The following is a 22,197-nucleotide window of genomic DNA, read 5'->3' on the forward strand; positions in this document are numbered from 1 at the left end:
GGAGCCTGGTAGGCTGCAGTCCATGGGGTCGCTAAGAGTCGGGCACGACTGAAGCGACTTAGCAGCAGCAGTCACCTGAATGAAGCAAAAGCAAAACGTGTCCCAGCTATACCAGTTTTTACCAGTTTTAGTGCCGTTGTTCAGTCGCTCAGTCGTGTCCCAACTCTTTGCGACACCGTGGCCTGCAGCACGTCAGGCTTCCGTGTCCTTCACCATCTCCTGGAGCTTTCTCAAATTCATGTCCATTGAGTCGGTGACGCCATCCAACCATCTCGTCCTCTGTCGTCCCCTTCTCCTTCTGCCTTCAGTCTTTCCCAGCATCAGGGTCTTTTCTAAAGAGTCAGCTCTTCACATCAGGTAGCCAAAGTATTATTCAGTGGTAAAGATGTTTTTTTAAAACGTTGAACATAGAATTGCCAAAGATTCAGCAATTATACTCTGGAAACACACCTAAAAGAATTAAAAGCAAGGACTCTGACAGAGTTTGTACATCATGTTCAGCACAGCATTATTCACAACAGCCAGGCGGTGAACAACCTAAATACCCATCAGAAGACATAAAATGTGGTGTGCTGTGCATGCTAAGTCATTTCAGTCGTGTCCGACTCTTTGCATTCCCGTGGACTGTAGCCCACTAGGCTCCTCTGTCCATGGAATTTTCCAGGCAAGAATACTGGAGGGGTTGCCATTCCCTTCTCCAGGGGATGTTCCTCACCCAGGGATCAAACCCACATCTCTTAGATCTCTTGCGTTGGCAAGTGGGTTCTGGTGGCTAAAATGAGGCCCCGTTGCTCTTCCCATAGTGGAAGAGAATGACTTTTTTAAAAAGCATGACATTTTAGCATTGATAGGTAACACACTATAGTTATAAAATTTACACGAACCCTTTGTCTTTTCCGATTTGTGTAAATCACAGTAACTTATATAATTGGCCACATTCACTAGTACGGCATCGTGCAAAGAACAATAAGCTCAAGGCTGTAGTTTGACCTTGGTTCTTCCTTCTCTTAAACCACCAGCCCACCCCTACACAGACCTTTGTGCCCCTCAGCATGTGTGCCTAACTCAGTGCCTGGCATGTACCGTCTTTGGCCCTCAGTTTTTAGTCAACTGAGCCAAGGATTAAATGAGTTGATAGCATCATAATTTGAGATTGAACTCAAATTGTCCAGGGAAACATTCTCAGTATAAAATATGTTTGTTCCCAGTGAAACCTGGCTTTAGAATTGTCGTGGTATCTTTCACCCTGTGTGTGATAGAGGGATAATCTCTAAATTGAGATCTGGTCACCAGAGAGACTTTAACTCCAAAATGGCATCTGAAAAAGAAATGTCTTCCTTCCACAGCTAAGGTATGGCTGAAGGGCTGCCAAGCTGAGAAAAAAAATAAGCGGATGAAAATTGAAGTGTTCACACTCCAAGATGCCATTTTCCCAAAGTGCAGACACTTCTTTACTTTCACGTGTTCACCGTCTTCTTCCTGGTGGGACTCAGAGGAGTTATCTAATCTGATATTTCAGCTCAGTAAAGTCTAGCCACATCCCTGCATGCAGCATGTACCTTTAAAACCACAGACACTTCACACCCAAAGAAGCCTCTCCCCACCTCCCTCTAGAAGTCCATCCCGTACCCCCAACCCAACCACGAACGAACATCAGCCTGTGGATTTCCTCAACCCAACGCACTAGGATGCCTCTTTTATTTCTTATTGTGGCAGGAAAGAAGGATTAAATTACCGGGGCTGTCAGGAAGGACAAGCTCTCTGCCATACATTATCATTATCACTCTCTCCTTGGGTGAAAGAAAATGCAGTAAATCCCTCAAATACAAAGCAATAAAGACTGCTGGCTTTTACTGTCATGACTGCCACTGCCATTAACAGGCAGTGACAGCGATGTGGCACTCTCAGATATTGCTCGTATCTTCTCTGACAGTGTGCACAGAGGCCTGCCAGTGACATGACATTAGATCACATGACTATTCAGATTTGATTCTGGTTTCCAGCGCTGCTTTCTTTTCCCAGGCGTACAAGCAAGGTGGCACGCGTCTCTAAAAACAGGTATTTATACAAATACAGAATGGTACTGACGTAGCATATTCCTGAGTGACTGCCTCCTGTGAGTTTTGTGGTGTTTTTTTTTTTTGGTTTAGTGATCTACATGGATAAAGAAAACAACCAGGCCAAGAGAGACATCTTAAAAGCTATACTGCTGAAACAAGAGATGCCTAATAGAAGGTATATTTTAAGCATTCTAAATTACCTGATGGTTTATACAAGGTAGCATGGTGTGGTTAAAAAAAAAAAAAGCACGAGATAAGGAAGCAGAACACAACTTCTCTCATTCGCTGTGTCCTTGAACGAGTATGTGAGCTCTCTGCGTCTCTTTCCTCCTAGAAATATCATAGCCCTGCCTATCATACAAAGTAGCTGTAAAGATCCTACAGAGCTCTGCAAACCAAAAGACCTGTACAGTGTAGTTAGTATATAAAGTACCCCACTGCCACTGTGACTGTAAAGCTCCCAACAAGGATTGCCAGGAGGGGGCGCTCTGGACCCAGTGTCTGGAGTATAACTTCCTGTTTGGTCACTAGCTGTCGGACCTCAGACCACCACCGTGCCTCACTTTCTGCCCCTGTAAAATGGAAACAGTAATTCCATATAGGGTGGTTGTAAGGATTAAATGAGATGATGCATGTTAGATGGACAGAATAACTCCTCACACAAGAGCTTAAGTGCAGCATGGTAGGTAGTCACTGCAGTCATGATGAGCAGTAGTAAGTATATAATAATATTACTTGTAACAGCTCCTCAGCCTTTTAGACATTTTTACATCACTATCAGGGTTTAATAATTCATCATTTCATGTTATTTTTAATGTCTTTTTCGGCCAATTTGAACAGGGCACTTTGCATTTTGGGTCCATATAGAAGTTAAACCCTTTTGAGAAGGAGAAAAAGCACATGATCTTAGTGACTTTGTGCATTTGAGTGAACTCCCATCCATGCAGTCTCAGGAGTTATCTCAGTGCTGCCTGTGAATGCTGAGTGGGGCTTCAGTGGTGCCCCTTTACTGGCTTGTCCCCCTTGGCCTGGAGGGGGACCCTTTATCTCCCCATTGTCTTCTCCTTGCCTTTATGGCCCATGATGACACAGCCTCTCACTGCCTTACCTGAGCTTAGGCCCCAGCCTGAGAAAGAGTCTCAAGTTCATCTCTTTCCTGGAGGTCATGAAGTGAATGTTCACAACATTAGATTTTTCAAAAGAGCTTTCAAACTAGCATCCAATCTTCTGTTTCATGAAAGCAAACTGAAATTCTTAGCTCTTAGGATCTGACAGTGGCTTTTTCTTTAAGTCCTTGAAATACATGTATTGTTTCCTTGGATCTTGATTCTGAAGAAAGAGTAGGAAAACCCTGTTAATTACTTCTAGGTTTGGTGTTTTTCCCAGGACGGTAGATAATCACTCAGGTTTTACTTACTTTGTATACTTGGGCTTCTTTCAAGACCCCTCACACACCACCAGTCCCTCAGGCACCGCGGGTCACTAGTGATTAGACAGCACTGGCCGTGTCACCTGCTTCTCTGCAGTCAACAAGCTAGGTTATCACTGTCCAGAACTGAGCTTTAAAAAATAAAGAAGTCCACAATAACTATAATTACTCCCACTCTCCCATCATTGCTTCCCTTAACATTTCCAAATGCCCCCCAGAGACACCAATGTTCATGTCATTTTAGAAATACGCAGCAAAAGGCACTGCAGGTGCAAAGTGACTGACTCAGGGCTGATGACAGCCGAGTGAGGCCTTGGAGCACCAGCCGCAAGCTCCTCTGACTGCCAGGGGAGGGACGGGGCCATCGCGGGAGGCAGTGTCATTTTCTTAAGGAGAAAAAAAAAGAATTTACATCTGTCCACAGGCAAAAGACAGTTTTGATTCCAGTGAATGTTCTTGCTTCTTATAAATACTCTGAGGTCACATTACTTCAAGTACCTCCTAGATTATGAGAACGCTTTTGTTCAGACAGCATCCCTCTCGTAAACTGGTGATACCATATTCAGCCACAGCTAGATAAGTTTGACCAAACTTCCCTGACACACATAAAACGATGTGCATTGTATAATATAGTGAATTACATGTAGCGCCTTTGCTTGCTGCCCCATGCTATATTTACAAGTAGATAAGCGTCACATTAGAAGTGAGGCAACGCATTGAAATGGGAGTCTGAAAACTATTCTTTGAAGTCATAGTTTTGTTACTGACTTAAGGCTCCTTTTTGGTTTCATTTCTTCCCTGCAAGTGTTCTACTGTGCAGATCCAGCGTAAAACTCACAGGTGACCCTTAGTCTCTTCTATCCGGTTTCATATAAAAAGGAAGTATTTCAGAATGTGGAAGGAATCAGAAATGTCATTTTAGAAAATGATCTAAGGAGTTCCAGTGTCTTCTGGTTTCCTAAATGACAGCAAGCAACGTTTGAGGTCTCAATCTTGAGGCCCACCCAGCCCAAAGCTGGCCTTCTCCAGCCAGTCTTCAACTAGGACTTCAGTTTTGCAGTTCACATAGTAGTTCAACAAACATTTGTGATCCCTACCTAAGTATCAGGAACGAAAATGCTGGATAAGAGGAAGTCTCTGCACTCATGGAATGTATAGTCGACCAACTATGCATTACAGTAGGTACTAAGAGAAAGCTAAACAAGCTGCTAAAATAGAAAATAACATGAAGGGAATCCCCTGGCAGTCCAGTGGTTAGGGCTCCAAGCTTCCACTGCCAGGCCTGGGCTCGATCCCTGGCCTAAGATCTCAAGATCCATGTAGCCCAGCCAAAAAAAAAGTAGGAGTAAAGAAAATAATAACAACATGAAGGCATATCCAAGGAGATGACATTTAAGCTGGTTAGTGAAGCCTCTTCAGCACATAAAGCAGGGTTCCATCTCTCTTGTCTGACAGGGTTCAAGGTAAGATGAGATGTGTCCGTATGAGTCCATGTATGTGTATATACAGTTTAGCCTAAACCAAGGCTAAACTAAATAGTTTTTAAACTGTCTCAGTGCACCTTCTTCCCTTTTCAGCCTAACACTAATTTCTTATTTTTGTATTTGATATCTCACTTTGCTCTTGATAGAATTTAAACCAGAAGTATTGCTTTTTCTAATGTTTAGCCCTTTAGTTGGCATTTAGAAGGCTTTTTTTTTTTCCCTTTTTGTCTCAGAATTCTCATATATTCAGTGGAGGTTGTAGTCTGCATTTGTAAAGTTATAGATGTTATCCTTAAATAAGACATTATTTAAGGATAACATTTAACATTATTATTATAATCTTGTAGCCTCTGTCTTCTCTGTAAGTCTTGTGGGTATAAAATGTGCATCAAATATCACTTCTAATTCATGCTTTTCTAAGCACACTCATTTTAGGACAATATCTTTCATCATTATTCTTCTTGTTTGAGTGATATAGCCATTGGGTAATTTGGGTGTCTCTGTTTTCTATTGAAACAAGCTTTTCCCATGCCTTCTTTTTCTCTCCCCTTAGAAATGGAGAGGCTTAAGGAACTGTACCTAGGTTAAAAATAATAATAATAAAAGAGCAAACACTTATTCAGTGCTTACTATGTTCCAGGTACTGCTTAATGTATCGTCTAATTTGATCTTAACAAGAGCCAAATGAATTATTACTGTCCTACCCATAGGGGAACTGAGATCAGAGAGGTTAAGTAATTTGTACAAAGTCACACAGCTAATAAATAGTAAGGCAGAAATTTGAGCCCAAAATGGATGCCCTTAACCACTTAATCTTTTTTTGAACTTTTTATTTTGTGTTGGGGTATAGCTGGTTAACAATGCTGTGACAGTTTCAGGTGAACAGGGAAGGGACTCAGCCACACACAGACATGTATCCATTCTCCCCCAGACTCCCCTCCCATCCCGGCTGCCACACAACACTGAGCAGAGTTTCCTGTGCTGTACAGTAGGGCTTTGTTGTTAACCACTTAATTTCTCTATTTTATGCATCATATAAAATATCCATCTCACCCACTTTGCAGACCATTCTGTAGTCTTCATAATTATACAGTTATTGTGTAAATAGGTATTACCTTTGGTTTCAACTTAAGGGATTTCTATTTCCTGAACAAAACGTACTGCTAGCCAAAAAGCAGAGACTTAGTAAAGAAATGAAACGTTGAATACTTTTAGCAAATTATTTTAAAATATTGTCATGTTTACCTGTAAGTATTTGGAAAGGATTTTAACTGTGCCTATTTTTCAAGGCACAATGTCTCAGAGACTTAGATTTTTACCAAAGAATGTTATCTAAGAAACAAGTTTCTTGTTTGCATCTGATTTGGGATGGATACATTTTGAAAATGGTTAATATGGTAGTTTACAAGGATTCATGGTTTAAGCTGTGCTGCCAAGACATATCAAAAGACTACTTAACTGTAAATTCCTGTCATTTGGTCAATCCGTGTTTGGCCTCAACACAAGCCACTAATTCAAATCAGTTCCATCAGAACCCTACAATTATATGTCTAAAAGTAAAATAAAACTTGGATGCTATGATTGTAAGTTAAAAGATTGCTGAAGTAATACAAACATTTCATATAGCTGTTGGGCGGAACTACAGCATTTATCTAACATAAATCAGAATATATAGAACACAGTTGGTTAAGCTGCTTAGTAGAAACTCTAAAGTTGTGCGTTTCTATAGAAAATGTTACCTTTCTGTTGAAAACACTGCCCTAACCTCCATGGTCTTGACTCACTTGATCCTTTTAGCCTCAACAGTAGACATGTCAAAATATGATCAGATAATTGTGTAATAGAGTGAACATCTGGTTCTTCTCTTCGCCTAGTAATTTTCTCAGATTCTAGAGATAAATGGTAATCAGTGCTGAGAAAAGTGAATTAGTGTTCATGTGAAGTCTGGGTGTGCACTAATCATTCATAGAATAATTTATCTAACACAATTTTCTTTTTATTGGAATGATAGAAAACTTTGAAGTGTCACAGTTTGTGATTTTTAAAACACACCCATTCGGGAGTCTTGTTTCGCTTGTGGTGGTCTCCTTCTCACTTTCTGGTGATGTTCTCTGTCCTTACCCTCCTCAGTGTTCGCTTCACTGTGGTCAGTGACCCTCCTGAGGACGAGCAGGACCTGGAGTGTGAGGACATTGGCATCGCTAACGTTGACCTCGCTGACGTGTTTCGGGAAGGGAGAGACATCATCGAGCAAAATATCGATGGTACGGGTGGAAGTATTGCTCAATCTGTACCACCAGCAATTGCTGAAATCCAAAGCCTTTATTAAAACCTTTTTGCTGGCTGCAAAGATGTTGAGTCACACACTAGCTGAACCCTTTGCAACTCAAGCTGACTTTCTGCTAAAGCTGGAATCTCTCCCTGCATCCCCCTCCTTCTCTGCCTTCCTTTGAGTCAACAGAAATTTAAAAATAATTAATTGTGTTTCATAAGGAATTACTCATTTTGTTAGTATGGGGGGGTTGGGGAGTGTGACAGTAATTTGGCCACTGGATTGTTTTTAATATTGTTTATAGAAGCCTCATGCTGTTAAGCCTCACTTCAGCTAAGGCATGCTATTCTGAGTGATCGTTATAGTGTCTTTTGCAAGGCTTCTCTTTAATTCAATGTTACAGTCTGGTGATAGAGTCACAGCTAATAACTCTGAGTCATTTTGGTCACTTGCTTCTCATCAGCATTCAGGGTGGAGTTAGGGATTCTTTACAAAAAGTCTGCTCCTCGACTTTCACCTCACCAGGTGTGAGTCCCACCAATGCCTATTTTCTACTCTTTATCCTTATATAACACATTTAGAATCTGCTGAAGGAATTGTACTTTACGAAATCAAGACCTTTAATAATAATAATCAGGGATGGCCTGAGCTGTACAATAAATGGAGCAATGAGGCTGAGTCCTAGTCTCACTTCTTAAGTCAGCAGAGCCATCCACAGCTAGAAGAATGTAAATGGTTTGTTAACTCATTGATTCGTGCATTAAGTGAACACTTAACTGAGGACCTCTTAAGTGCCAGGCACTCTGCTTATAGCATAATTCAGCCATCAAGCTTGCCCTGGATGTGCATCAAGTGCTCCAAATTCAGAATCAAGCCAAATAATTAACCAAGTTAGACCAAGTAACCAAATTAGAAACCTGTTCTGGGAAATTTTATAAACTGTACATATCACATACATATCATATACATGTCACAACTTTGGCAGGCATAGAAGAATAGATGAGAGGATTAAAATATTAACCTAAATCCTATAAAGACAGCCAGAACCAAGAGACAAAAAGGATCAAAATTATCTCTGCTTTGTATTCTTAATCTCTTCTCCAGTCATTTCTGTTTCACACACCATCTTCTCATCCTGCAAGACCACAAATGACCATATTGACCTGATGTCGACAGCTATTGTGGCCTTGTTCTGGGAAAGAGTCAGAAAATTAAAACACTAGTCGAGTCAGGTTTTTATTGCTTTGCCAGACAGACGTGAAACATCCCAAAGAAGAGGTGACGACTCCTCTGTGTGCTGGGGACCACTTGTGCCCCCAAGTCTCCCTTCCTGCTCATTTCTCTACCTAAATCTTTGTATATTAAGTTTTATATGAAGGTTTCCTTACAAATTTTCTTGGAATTAAGCACACACACAATAAAAGTTCAAGAAAATCACACATACAAAAACAAAAGAAACTATATAGACTCCCAAGCGCTCTCAGACTTACCAGGTCCAAAATTCTGGCCTTAAATCACTAGTAAGTATCCTGTTCACAGAAGGTGGAGTCTGAATCAGCAGCCCATTTCACTGCCACCCCCGAACTCAGAGAATGATCAAACAATCTCCCTTTGGCACACCACTGAAAGCTATGCCTCCTTCCCAGAGAAGCCCACTGACACTCAAAAATGTTACATCTCCTTTCCTGCAACATCTGTTCATAGATCCTCAAAACGAGTCCATAGACCTTAAGATTCTGGGTCTGCCATTTTAACTTTTTCTCATTTCACATATCATCTGTTTTTTAATATTTATTTGGCTCTGCTGCGTCTTAGTTGTAGCATATGGGATCTTTAGTGGCAGCATGCAAACCCTTAGTGGCATGTGGCATCTAGTCCCCAGTCAAGGATCGAACATGGGCCCCCTGAATGGGGAACAAGAAGTCTTAGCCACTGGACCGCCAGGCAAGTCCCACATATAATCTATTTTAAATGGAATGCTTTCCTTAGAAAGATAAATAAGCATTCCAAATTATGATCACATAATTTCTTTAGAGTGGGTTGCCATTCTGTGATTTGCTAACACTGTATGTTAGAACAAATTCTTCACTGTCATATCTTGATCCCTTTTAAGACTTTTTGTTTCTTCCTAAGAAATTCTGATTTCTATGTGGGAATCATTATCCTATAGCCTTTCCACTAGGTAAAGGTCAGGATCAGATAATTAGTTTTAACTCTACAAGCAGTGTGTATTCATACATGCCTACATGCCATACCTCTGAAATATGTATGCTGCTAAGTCGCTTCAGTCGTGTCCGACTCTGTGCGACCCCATGGACTGCAGCCTACCAGGCTCCTCCATCCATGGGATTTTCCAGGCAAGAGTACTGGAGTAGGGTGTCATTGCCTTCTCCCCATACACACATGACAAACTTTAATTCTTAGATTTCTGATACCAGTGAATTTTGGACTTTTATAGAGCTGTTTTCATCTTTTCGACTACTATTTCAGTTAGGCTTATCTCAAGAAAAATCTGTTGAATGATATTAACACTTTTCTGCTATTCTCTCCCTAGTTTTGGATGCCAGAGCAAGTGGTGGAGGTATTGGCAAGCTCAGGGTAACAGTCGAAGCACTCCATGCCCTACGGTCTGTCTACGAGCAATTCAGAGATGACTTGGAGGCTTGAAAGAAACTGTTCCAGAGGCATCTCCTACTCCTGAGTAAATGCTCACATGAAAGCGCTTAGATGAGGTTTCCGTAATTACTCTGGTGTATATAATCTATAATTCATAGCAAGCTGGGGCGGGGAGGACCGGGGTTTGAAGTGTTCATGTTTTGTATACTTTTTCATTTGTTTATTTTTCTATTCCCTTCTTCCCATGACTGCCACCCCTTGAGAACTTAAGTTCTCCACAGTGGGCAACACCTTCTCAATAATTTATACCTACATGATAACATGAGAAAGTCTATTTGCATTTTCAACATTTCCTTATGAAGAACTGAAACGCAATTCCCATTTTTATTTTTAATAAGCAAAAAAGCATAAATCTTAGAAAACCTCTGAAAAAGAAATACTTTTATGTTATCCCTAATTGTCCCACTAAATGGAATGCCTATGATTAGCCTCATTAAGAGTTTTATACTGTGAAGATTTTATTAGAAGCACTATATGAAAATTACTTGGATTAATGTGTTAATTTTCCTCTTTAAAATGCTAATATCCATTTTATGCACATTAAAGCTCAGTATGCATTTTCTTTGATGCATGCCGTTTCTATCAATTAAATATAAAGAATAAGACTTGGCACCAACTTATTAAATCACTCCAAGTTTTGTTTTTCTTTCCTAAAAAGTATAGTTTTTCTTATTAATATTTGTATTGTTTTCAGATATTTGTAATGCTCATATGGATCCAGGGATGTGTGCATATAAAGAAGAAATATTTATACATGAAATTTACACTTTGAAAACTTAGCTTATGGCAGAGAAGGAAAATACTAAAAATATGACTCAGATTTTGATATGCTTAGTTAGACCTGAAAGGAGTATCTTTTTATCATTTTTTAAAAATTTACATCAAGCTTGTACAATGCTCGGGTGTATCTGGATAACCAGATCCTTGAAAAGCAGCTCAGAAAGTTAATTTTCTAGCTTTTACTCAATCTCACTGAAGGATTTAATTGATATTTTTAATGGAGCTGTGAATCAATGCTGCAAAGGAATTGTCTCTAGAGGTCTAGGATATAATGCATTTCATTTTTTAATTTACTTTTTTATTTGTCATTTTCTTCAAAGGATTTTTATAGGCTGTGGGTTTTCACTGTTTGCAAACAGGCTATGTTCCTTCTTAAGCATATGTAAAGTATTCAGAGAGATAAGTAATTTATTAAAATCTACCTAATTTGCCGTGATATATTAAATCTCTGCTTCAGTGATCACAGACCATTTCATTTAGAGAATTAGGCATTCCCTCTTTGTGTGATTAAAGCTCTGGAAAATGAGTTCTTTGCTCCTATTTGTGAACATTCAAAGCCTGCTAATGGCAAGAAGATGGAATAGATTATGAGACAATTCATTACAGTTCAACAGAAAAAAAAAGCAGCTATAATGCAAAAATGCAAGTATGAATATCTGCATATAGTTTGAACCATCTGTGCTCTAATGGCTTCAATAATGACTCTCGTCTTTAAGAGGCTTTGAAATGACATCCGTACAATATTAATTTGTTGATGTACATTGTGGAACCAGTAGAGTATGATCTGACCACAGAAATCTATAAATTCTGTCTCTACCATTGGGCCTCCCTGTCTGGGGCCTGCCATCTCCAAGAAGAATCTTGCTCTCATCAAACTCGGCAAATCTTCATAACAACTCATTCCTCTGAAGCCTTCCAGAGACCACAAACATCTGCAGACTAAACCTCTCCAACCCTAGTAAACAGCCACATGTTTGTTGTCACTTCAGCTGGCTCTGAGCTCATCTTTTTGGCCTCTCTTTCTAGCTTTCTTTGGCTTTAAGCAGTTACAGTGTCATTAAGGCCCGTAATATTCCCTGCAGTAATTTAAAACAGCCGGATTATACCCTGGGATTAACTGAGTGGTTTTTGAGACATTTATTGTGGTATTCTCCCAGGAGGTTTGTATTATTGTTTTAAAACGTTACATCCCAAAGTAAATGCCCTTTCTGTAGGGATAAGACCGGATTGTGCTGACTTCTTATGATCTCGAAGTGGAAAGGGGAAGTTTTTATTATAAATCTGTTGAGATCTAGTCAACTGTATAGAATATATATCTCAGCTGACATCAGAGCACTAGCCACATTTCTGTCATTTTCGTATGTACCATAACTTAAGATTCCTTTTCTAGTTTTGAAATACTCAGCCTCAAACTACATGAATTTTCACAAAACTCACTTTCATAAGTAGTTGAATAACTGCTGGCACATCCTGAAGTGGATAAGTGATCCTGGCTGCTTTAGACGGGTTTCTAGAATAGCTTTTCATTTTGTCTTGTGTTGACCAGAGTTCATTGAACAGTTCCCCACCTTTTAGGATCAAGAGCAGTGTTTTTCTCTTGGTGAGCCAGGCCTGATCCATTAAGTATGGCTTGAGGGTAGAGGGGCCTGGCCACACAAATGCACCCGTTTAAGGTAAGGCCTGTGTGAACTTACAGCTCTTGGTGTAAACGGACACAGTACACTCAGCACTTTTGGGGGCTGAAATGCTTTTAGTTTGGAAATATAAATAGAGATGTGATGTGGTATGTGGGAGAGTGTATTTTACATGTTTTTTTGCCTACTGTAGTAGAAATGTCAGATTCCTAGCCACTGTCATGAGAAGCAGTTGACAAAAATAAGTTTTATGGTTTACAGTGTGGTTTACGTAGAGAACATTTCTCTTCACTCTCAGTTTCAACATGTTTTCTAAATTATCATGGTTTATTGCCGTTTAACTTAAATTAGTTTTTTTAAGAATAAATAGAGAATATATTTAATCAAATAAAGAACAGCCACGTTGAAATTCTGCTGTTGCTGCCATTCGCTCGTTACCACAAAATGCAAATAATTTCTGTGTATTATGAAGACGTGTGGGCCGAGAGTGGTCGTGTGATTGGGAAGGCTCTGCCTGCACCCATGTTCCCACAACAAAACATAAATTATTTTAGTAATCTGACATCAGGAGCTGTGACAATGAAAACCACTTCTTACACATGTTCTAACAAGAATCTGATTAACATTTCTGTGGATATGGAAAATAAGTTTTTTTCGTCAAACTGGCACAATTGCTGAATTTAGAATGATTTCCTTATGCTCTAGATATCGCAAAATGTGAATCATGTCTAAGAACAAATACGAGAATAAAATGTCATCTTTGGGTAGTACAGAATAACCAAGGGAGAGCTTCGGGGATATAAAATTATTGAGTGATTGACAATACCAGGATGATCATTCATCCCCAACTATGAGAGTACATTTTAATAAGTCACTCATGCCTGAAGGCCTCTGACCACCTTAGCAAAGAAAAACTAAACCCATGATTTATTACAGATTGGGCAACATGCCTAATTAGATCCATGAATGGGAGCAAAGGCAGCTTTCCATCCTCTTTGTTCAGAACAAAAACAACCCGCGGGTCAACCAGAAAGCTAAAAAATATCAAAGCTACAGAAACAAGTGTTTCAAAATCTGAAAATTCAGAATGAGAAAACATCTCCTCATCCCAATCTCTTTGATCTTACAAGCTAGACTCTTCACTTCCATTTCAAAGCACCACCAGTGGACTGCACCCGGCAGTCTGACCTCCTGGGAAGCCGGGCCCGTGTTCCTGGTGCCGTCGCACCTTTTGTTCTTGCCCTTCTCGTTTTCCCTGTAACATTGACTCATATATTTAAACCATGTTTCTCCTTCAGTTTTTCTGAAGTAAAACCTGGTTGCCTCAGACTCTGAGCTCTTTTCTGTGGTAGATGCCTTTGGGCTTCTCCTTGCTTTTTGCCCTTTCTCACTCTTTATTGAGATGCGCCTTTCTCATCCCCATAACAGAATCAGCTCTCTCCCATTGAATGTCATCAGTTTTCTTTTTAAATCAGATGTACGTGTTGATCTTTATATTTCTGTCCTCTATTCTCTTCACACCTATATTCTGCTGACATTTCCTCCCACCTGTCTATCCCCCTGCTCATTTTTAGTTATTAGTCAAAGCGCATGTATTTCCTTCCTCTTTTCTTGTGCTCTAACCACATCTTTTTTTTTTAAATTAATTTTTATCGTAGTATAATGGCTTTACAATGTTGTGTAGTTTCTACTGTTCGGCAAGGGTGACTCAGCTATATGTATACATGTATCCCCTCTTTTGGATTTCCTTCCCATTTAGGTCACCACAGAGTACCGTGTAGGGTTCCCTGAGCTATATAGTCAGTTTTCATTACTTACCTATTTTAGACACAGTATCAATAGTGTATATATGACAATCCCAATCTCCCAATTAATCCTACTTCCCCTTTCCCCCTTGGTGTCCATATGTTTGTTCTTCTCTACATCTGTGTCTCTATTTTGCAAATAAGATTGTCTATACCATTTTTCTAGATTCCACATATATGCAACAATATACAATATTTGTTTTTTACTTACTTCACTGTGTATAACAGTCTCTAGTTCTGTCCACATCTCTACAAATGACCCAGTTTCATTCCTTTTTATGGCTGAGTAATATTCCATTGTAAACATGTACCACATCTTTATCCCTTCCTCTACTGACGGACATTTAGGCTGCTTCCACGTCCTGGCTGTTGTAAATAGTGCTGCAGTGAACACTGGGGCGCATGTGTCTTTACGGTTTTTCTCTGCGTATATGCCCAGGAGTGAGATTGCTGGCTCATATGGTAAGTCTCTCTATAGTTTTTAAGGAACCTCCCTACTCTTCTCCACAGTGGCTGTACCAATTTACATTCCCACTCGAAGCACTTCTTTAGATACCAGCGTCTATGACAGTTAAAACGGCCTTCCCAAAACATTTCATTGTGTTAAGTCTTCTCTTAATTTAACATAACAGGGGCACTCTTAGCCATTATGAAACTAAGGAAACAGCAAGCTAATTTTTATGTCTTTGCTTCTTGTACCTTTTTACAGTGAAGTAACAGAAGCTGAAACTCAGAAAGCTCTTATCACTGATAAGAAGCTGAAACATAAGGTGTTTTTAAGAAATTTTAAGGAAATGTGTCATTAAAAATCAAGCTATATATTCTATAAATGTGTTTTGTCATAGTTTACACATCAGCATTAACAACAGAAAAAGTAAGAGAAATTTTGCAAGAAAACTTAGAGACTACAATACAGCCTAAAGACTGGGGAGACTTTTCTTTTTTTTTTTAATTTTATTTTATTTTTAAACTTTACAATATTGTATTAGTTTTGCCAAATATCGAAATGAATCTGCCACAGGTATACCCGCGTTCCCCATCCTGAACCCTCCTCCCTCCTCCCTCCCCTGGGGAGACTTTTCTAACCAAGAGAGGAAAGAAAAGCTATAAAACAAGAGATAGAAGCATTAAATATGTAAAACATTAAGGTACAGTGACAGTTTTAATATCAGACAAAATCTAATGCAATGTGGAAAACAAGAGACAAAGATTTTATACTGTTAAGGGAACAACAGGTCAAAGATGTAGCCAACTTGAAACACACACACACACACACACACACCCACACCCCAGATGGAGCAATGGTAAAGAATCCACCTGCATTCACGCACGCACACATGCTATAAATCCACCTGCCAGTTCAGGAGATTCAGGTTTAATACCTGGCTCAGGAAGATCCCCAGGAGAAGGAAATGGCAACCCACTCCAGTACTCTTGCCTAGAAAATGCCATGGAAAGAGGAGCCTGGTGGGCTACAGTTCATGGGGTCACAAAGAGTCAGACACAGCTTACCAACTGAGCACACAGCACACACACAACACACACACAAATATATATATATACACACACATACATATATTTACACACATATACAGTAAATATTTCACAATATAGCCTCAAAATTCATGAAGCAATAACTGACAGAACTATAATGAGTACATGGGTTTTAATAGAGTTTAATTCTCAAGAAAGTGATATATCAAAAATAAGAAAAAGTCTAGATTTATTCAGTATGATTACTAAACTCAAATGGATATAGAGTGCATGTAAAACATTCAAAGAAAAATTAGCCATGTACTCAACCACAAAGGAAGTCTCTTTTTCCAAAGAATCAAAATCTTAGAATTTGTTTCTGAACAAAATGCAGTGAAATTAGAACTGAATAGCAAAAGGCTAGTTAAAAAATAATTTCATCTAAAAGTTCAAAATATGTGTTTTTATTGTTCAGGGTTCTACTACAACAGGAAATAACCCAGTCCTACAACATAACTAGAAGAAAATTCTACAAACTTCACTTTATGTGTAAGTGAGGGAAATAAACATCAGCTCAGAAGCCCACAGCAGAGGGTGCGAAGGGCAAGGGTTAAGCATAAGAGAAGCACCTGTGACACGATTCTGGTGGTGGCAGAACACAGATGATATCAACTAAGGTTCTCCCAGGAGACAGTCCACCTGAGAGAGGAAATACCAAGAACAGGTCTGAGGCTTGGTGAATCAAAGTACTGGTCACTGGGGAAGTGAATGGAAGGGGCTGGAAATGCAGAGGACCAGAGGCAGCAGTCTTAGAAAGACACCTCTTCTGGAAGAGAACGGGGCATTTTGGAAAGGGGAGGTCTCCCTTGGAGGCATAATAGTGAAATAAAGAAGGAACCAGCTGAAACTGCGGGCCCCAGAGAAAGAAGATGGTGTCATTATCTGTGTGTGCGTATGCTAAGTCACTTCATTCATGTCCAACTCTTTGTGACTGTATGGACTGTAGCCCATCTGAGGCTAGCCCCTCTGTCCATGGGATTCTCCAGGCAAGAGTACTGAAGTGGACTGTCATGCCTTCCTCCAGAGGATCTTCCCTACCCAGGGATCAAACCTGTGTCTCTTAATATGTCTTCTGCATTGGCAGGCAGATTCTTTACCACTAGCACCACCTGGGAAGCCCCACAGAAGGTCATTTATTGTTAAAACTGCACTTCACTGTAACAGCAATAGAGGACACACTTAACAAGTCTTTAGAAACCACCCAGATGATTCTCTGCCTTGGCTAGTCCAGGGAAATCCAAATCAACTTTTAATTAAAAATAGAATCCTACAGCCATTTTCCATAAGGAAACAATGAGAAAACTTTTCAGCAGGATGGAGTTCTACCCCAGGAATGGTAAAGTTGATAGTTTGGATCACCCTTCCTGTTAAGAGCAACTTGGGAAGTTCATTTTACATAAGCTGTAAGAAATTATAGGAACAAGATCTGGGAACAGAGGAAAGCCCAGAAAGTGAGCTGACCCCAAAGGCTGCTTTTCTCCTAGATGCAGCTCCAATCTGAAAGCATGGGTAACAGGTTCAGAAGCTGAATAGAGCTTCCAGCAGACTCACAGGGCTCTGAAGAATAAAAATTGTAATCCAGGGTCCACCAAAGACTAAGAGCCCCAGTAAATACCCCAGACGCAAATTATATATTTCTACATTTTTTTTTTACATACAGTGCTTGGTACACATATAAAATTAACTAGGCACATAAGGAGAAAAGACCACATGACTGAAGACTAAGACAACAGACTTGAAACACACATAAGTAATTCAGATAATGGGATCATTGTCTATGAAATTCATCATGAACTTGGAATTCATTAAGTGGATATTCAGCAAATCAGACACAATTGAAGAGAGACTTAGGAAACTTAAAAAAAATTAAAAATCCATTTGGATGCATGGAAAGAAAAATGGAAAATACTGAAGAAAAAAAGAGGGAGCAGTTAATAAACCTTGGATTGTATGGAAAGTTATACAGGCACTCCTTGGAGATATTGCAAGTTTGATTCCAGACCATTGCAATAAAGTGGATATCACAATAAAGCAAGTCACACAAAGTTTTTGATTTCCCAGTGCATATAAAAGTTATATTTGTAGTATACTGCAGCCTATTTAGTGTACAAATACATTATGTCTAAAAAAATGTACATACCTTAATTTAAAAATACTTCATTACTAAAAACTGCTATCATTTGCACTTTCAGTGAGCCATAATCTTTTTGCATAGTAACACCAAAGATCACTGATCAGAGGTCACTATAACAAATAAAATAATAGTGAAAAAGCTGGAAATATGAGAATTATCAAAATGTGACACAGACACAAAATGAAGAAATCTTGTTGGGAAAATGGCACCTTGGGAAAATTATCAAGTCAAAAGATTTGATCAATATAGCCTCAGTTTGTTTTTTAAAAAAAAGCCACATACACACAATATCTGCAAAGCACAGTAAAATAAAACTAAGTAGGCCTGTACACATAATTGAAGTCCCAAAGAGGGAAAAAAAAAAGAGAATCAGATTCAATATTCCAAGAGATAATGGCTAAGAATTTTCCAGACTATGCATAAGACACAATTAGAAGAATGAATTAATCCTATATGCTCAAGTTTGATAAAGTTATTTGAGGCACACTGTAGAGAAACTGTTGAAAACCTAAGACAGAAAATCTTCAAAGTCAGAGACCACACTAAGACTGAGAGCTGATTACTTTACTGAAACATTGGAAGTCATTAGAAAAAGAGTATGAAATACTTCTTGGGCCCTACCTCACATTCTCCTTCCCATCTTTTATTTCCATCTTCTCCTCTCCATCTTTTATTCACAACCAACAAAGTTAACTCCCCAGGGAAGCTCTTGACCAATAGGAGTCAGCAGCCAGTGGAGATGGAAAACCCTGAAGGGCATTCTATAGGATTCCAGCAAGACAGCAAAAGAGACACTGATGTATAGAACAGTCTTATGGACTCTGTGGGAGAGGGAGAGGGTGGGAAGATTTGGGAGAATGACATTGAAACACGTAAAATATCATGTAGGAAACGAGATGCCAGTCCAGGTTCGATGCACGATACTGGATGCTTGGGGCTGGTGCACTGGGACAACCCAGAGGGATGGTATGGGGAGGGAGGAGGGAGGAGGGTCTAGGATGGGGAACACATGTATACCTGTGGTGGATTCATTTTGATGTTTGGCAAAACTAATACAATTATATAAAGTTTAAAAATAAAAAAAAAAAGAATAAGTCCCACCACTTACAGAGGTGAGCAACTTGGAAATACAACTTTGCACTGGCGTTTTCCTTCTACTTTACTCCTCCCAGGCCCTCCTTCCTCTTCCTGGGACCATCTCCCAAATAAAGTTGCGTGCTCAGTCGCTAAGTCTGTTTTGGAGGAACCTAGGCTAAGGGTAGCTCCCAGGAATAGCCCTAGAAAGCAGAAGATCACAATGGGACTCTGAAGCTGGGTTGCTCACTCATCAAATGGCAAAAAGGGTGACATGATTTATGGTAAGTGGTGTGATATACCCTACCATGTGATAGATTCCTAACTATGGTGGATTAAGATGGTGGGGGGAAAAAGTGAAGTATGGTTATCAGCTATTTACTTTCTGAATTTATATTTCAACTTTGTAAGTTTAAAAAAACTTCTCAGTAGATGCAAAACTCCAGAAGAAATAAAACCAGCCCTGATGCCAAAAGAAAATGTTGATTCAGTATTTCAACATGAATTAAATAAAATTTAGAAAGGAACTGCAGATAGGAAAAAAACAGATTGGGGGTTTAAAAACTCAAACTATACAAACTGGAACTTATAAAATGGGAACTGATGTTAGGAAAGAAATTGAAGGGAAAACAAAATGAATCTTGAAATGACTAAATTATAATGTACCTAAGAGAAAATAAATATGGCTGAGAATAGACTAGGGATGACAGTGGATAGAAGTAAAAGGAGTCAAGAAAATTAAAGAAATAGGTAGAACCAGTGAGAAAATGATAGTTTCAATATAGACAGGCAAACTTAAATTAAGTTTTCCTGAAATTAAATACCTGAATCTACATATTGAAAGGGTCCACCAGGCACGAAAACTACTTCAGAACAGTCAACTCTGAAATATATCCTAATAAGGAAACATTAAGGTTAAACAAAAAAATATCCTTTGGTCCCCCAGGCCAAAAAAAAAAAAAAAATAACACTTATAAAGAAAATAAAATCTGGTTGGCATTAGATTTTGCAAGAGCAACTCACAAGACAGTCGTAAAATACTGATCAAAAAACTCAGATGAAGTGAAAAACAAGGATTATTTTTTTATCCAACTTGGCTAAGAAAATCGATTTTTATTATGATAAAATTCACATAACATAAAATTATTTTAAAATGAACAATTCAGTGGCGTTTAGTACAGTGTTGTGTAACCACTATCTCTAGTTTCAAAACACTTTCGTATAAAATCCTGCATACAGTAAGCGTTTATATCCTATTGCCCTCTCCCCAGCCCGTGGCAACCCCTAATCTGCTTTCTGTTTCTATGAATTTACCTATTCTGGGGCTTCCCAAGTGGTGCAGTGGTAAAGAATCCTCCTGCAATGCAGGAGATGTGGGAGATGCAGGTCTATCCCTGGGTCAGGAAGACCCCTGGAGGCAGATCTTCAACCCACTCCAGTATGCTTGCCTAGACAATCCCATGGACCGAAGAGCCTGGCGGGCTACAGTCCCATGGGGTCACAAAGAGTCAGACATGACTGAGCATGCACACACCTATTCTGGATGTTTCATATAAATGGAGTCATACAATATGTGACCTTTTGTGTCTGGTTTCTTCCATTTAGCATAATGTTTTTGAGATTCATCCACACTGTAACATTATCAATACTTCATTCCTTTTTGTGGCTGAATAATATTCCATTGTATTAAAAACCACAATTTGTCTATTTATCCATTGATGGACATTGGGATTTTTGCTACCTTTTGGCTAATGTGAACATTGCTGCTGTGAACATCTTGGTACAAACATTTGTTTGAGTACCTATTATCAACTCTTTGGGGTGTAAATCTGGACGAGCAATTGCTGCGTCATGTGACAATTCTGTTACTTCTTCAGGAACTGCAAACTGCTTTCCACAACAACTGAACCATCTTACATCCTCACTAGCAGTGGTGTGCATGCTAAGTCACTTTAGCTATGTCCGACTCTTTGCAACCCTACGGACTGTAGCCCACCAGGCTCCTCTGTCCATGGGATTCTCCAGGCAAGAATACTGGAGTGGGTTGCCATGCCCTCCTCCAGGGAATCTTCCCAACTCAGGGACTGAACCTGTATCTCTTAAGTCTCCTGCATTGCAGTCGCCACCCGGGAAGCCCTCTAGCAATAGTCAAGGGTTCCAATTTCTCCACATCCTTGCAACACTTGCAAAGACTCAAAATATTAAATTTTTCATAGTCATTCTTATGAGTGTGGGGTAGAATCTCATTATAGTTTTTTTTTAATTGAAGGATAATTGTTTTACATAATTCTGTTGGTTTCTGTCATATATCAACATGAATCAGCCATGGGTATACATAGGTCCCTTCCCTCTTGAACCTCCCTCCCATCTCCCTCCCCATCATTATTGTTTTGATTTCTATCTCCCTAATGACTAATGACGTTGAATATCTTTTCATGTGCTTCTTTACAGAAAAAAAATTTTAGACAAGAATTCCGGGAGTATTGTACTATTAAATCTTTCCTGAGGAATCTACTGAAAGACCGCTTTGGTCCAACTAAAAGACAAATGATGAAACTGTTCAAAAGACTGGTGGTAAGCACTGCCTGTAGCTAACTCTAGGGCAACAAGATGGAGAATAGTATGCAGCAAAAATTATGTGCTCTGATAAGGTAGATTTAACACCATTTTATAAAGAGGGGAAACGATAAAAGATATGTGAAAGTAGAATAAATTCATTTTGGTTTCACAAAGATTAAAGGTGAGAGTCAAAATAGCAAGGTGAAAAGACAGCCTTCAGAATGGGAGAAAATAATAGCAAATGAAGCAACCGACAAACAACTAATCTCAAAAATATACAAGCAACTCCTACAGTTCAACTCCAGAAAAATAAACGACCCAATCAAAAAATGGGCCCAAGAACTAAATAGACATTTCTCCAAAGAAGACATACAGATGGCTAACAAACACATGAAAAGATGCTCAACATCACTCATTATCAGAGAAATGCAAATCAAAACCACTATGAGGTACCATTTCACACCAGTCAGAATGGCTGCGATCCAAAAGTCTACAAATAATAAATGCTGGAGAGGGTGTGGAGAAAAGGGAACCCTCTTACACTGTTGGTGGGAATGCAAACTAGTACAGCCACTATGGAGAACAGTGTGGAGATTCCTTAAAAAACTGGAAATAGAACTGCCTTATGATCCAGCAATCCCACTGCTGGGCATACACACTGAGGAAACCAGAAGGGAAAGAGACACGTGTACCCCAATGTTCATCGCAGCACTGTTTATAATAGCCAGGACATGGAAGCAACCTAGATGTCCATCAG

The 22,197-nt window shown here is 39.3% G+C and overlaps 1 protein-coding gene across 3 annotated transcripts in view; it reads left to right on the forward strand.

Moving 5' to 3' along the window:
- Nucleotides 1–13,145, forward strand: part of RPGRIP1L (RPGRIP1 like) — a 98,878-nt gene extending 85,733 nt beyond the window's left edge. The window contains exons 23-25 of one of the 3 annotated variants that reach the window (XM_070388428.1): nucleotides 2,151–2,235; nucleotides 7,104–7,237; nucleotides 9,800–13,141. In XM_070388428.1, coding sequence (XP_070244529.1) covers nucleotides 2,151–2,235; nucleotides 7,104–7,237; nucleotides 9,800–9,912 — 332 coding nt within the window. In that variant the 3' untranslated portion in view covers nucleotides 9,913–13,141. Of the gene's footprint in view, nucleotides 1–2,150; nucleotides 2,236–7,103; nucleotides 7,238–9,799 lie in introns of all 3 variants that reach the window. The other 2 variants (XM_070388425.1, XM_070388427.1) reach the window with 2 other exon arrangements.
- The last annotated feature ends 9,052 nt before the right edge of the window (nucleotides 13,146–22,197 follow it).

Source organism: Bos mutus, chromosome 18 (assembly GCF_027580195.1).
Source record: "Bos mutus isolate GX-2022 chromosome 18, NWIPB_WYAK_1.1, whole genome shotgun sequence".
NCBI lineage: Eukaryota > Metazoa > Chordata > Mammalia > Artiodactyla > Bovidae > Bos > Bos mutus.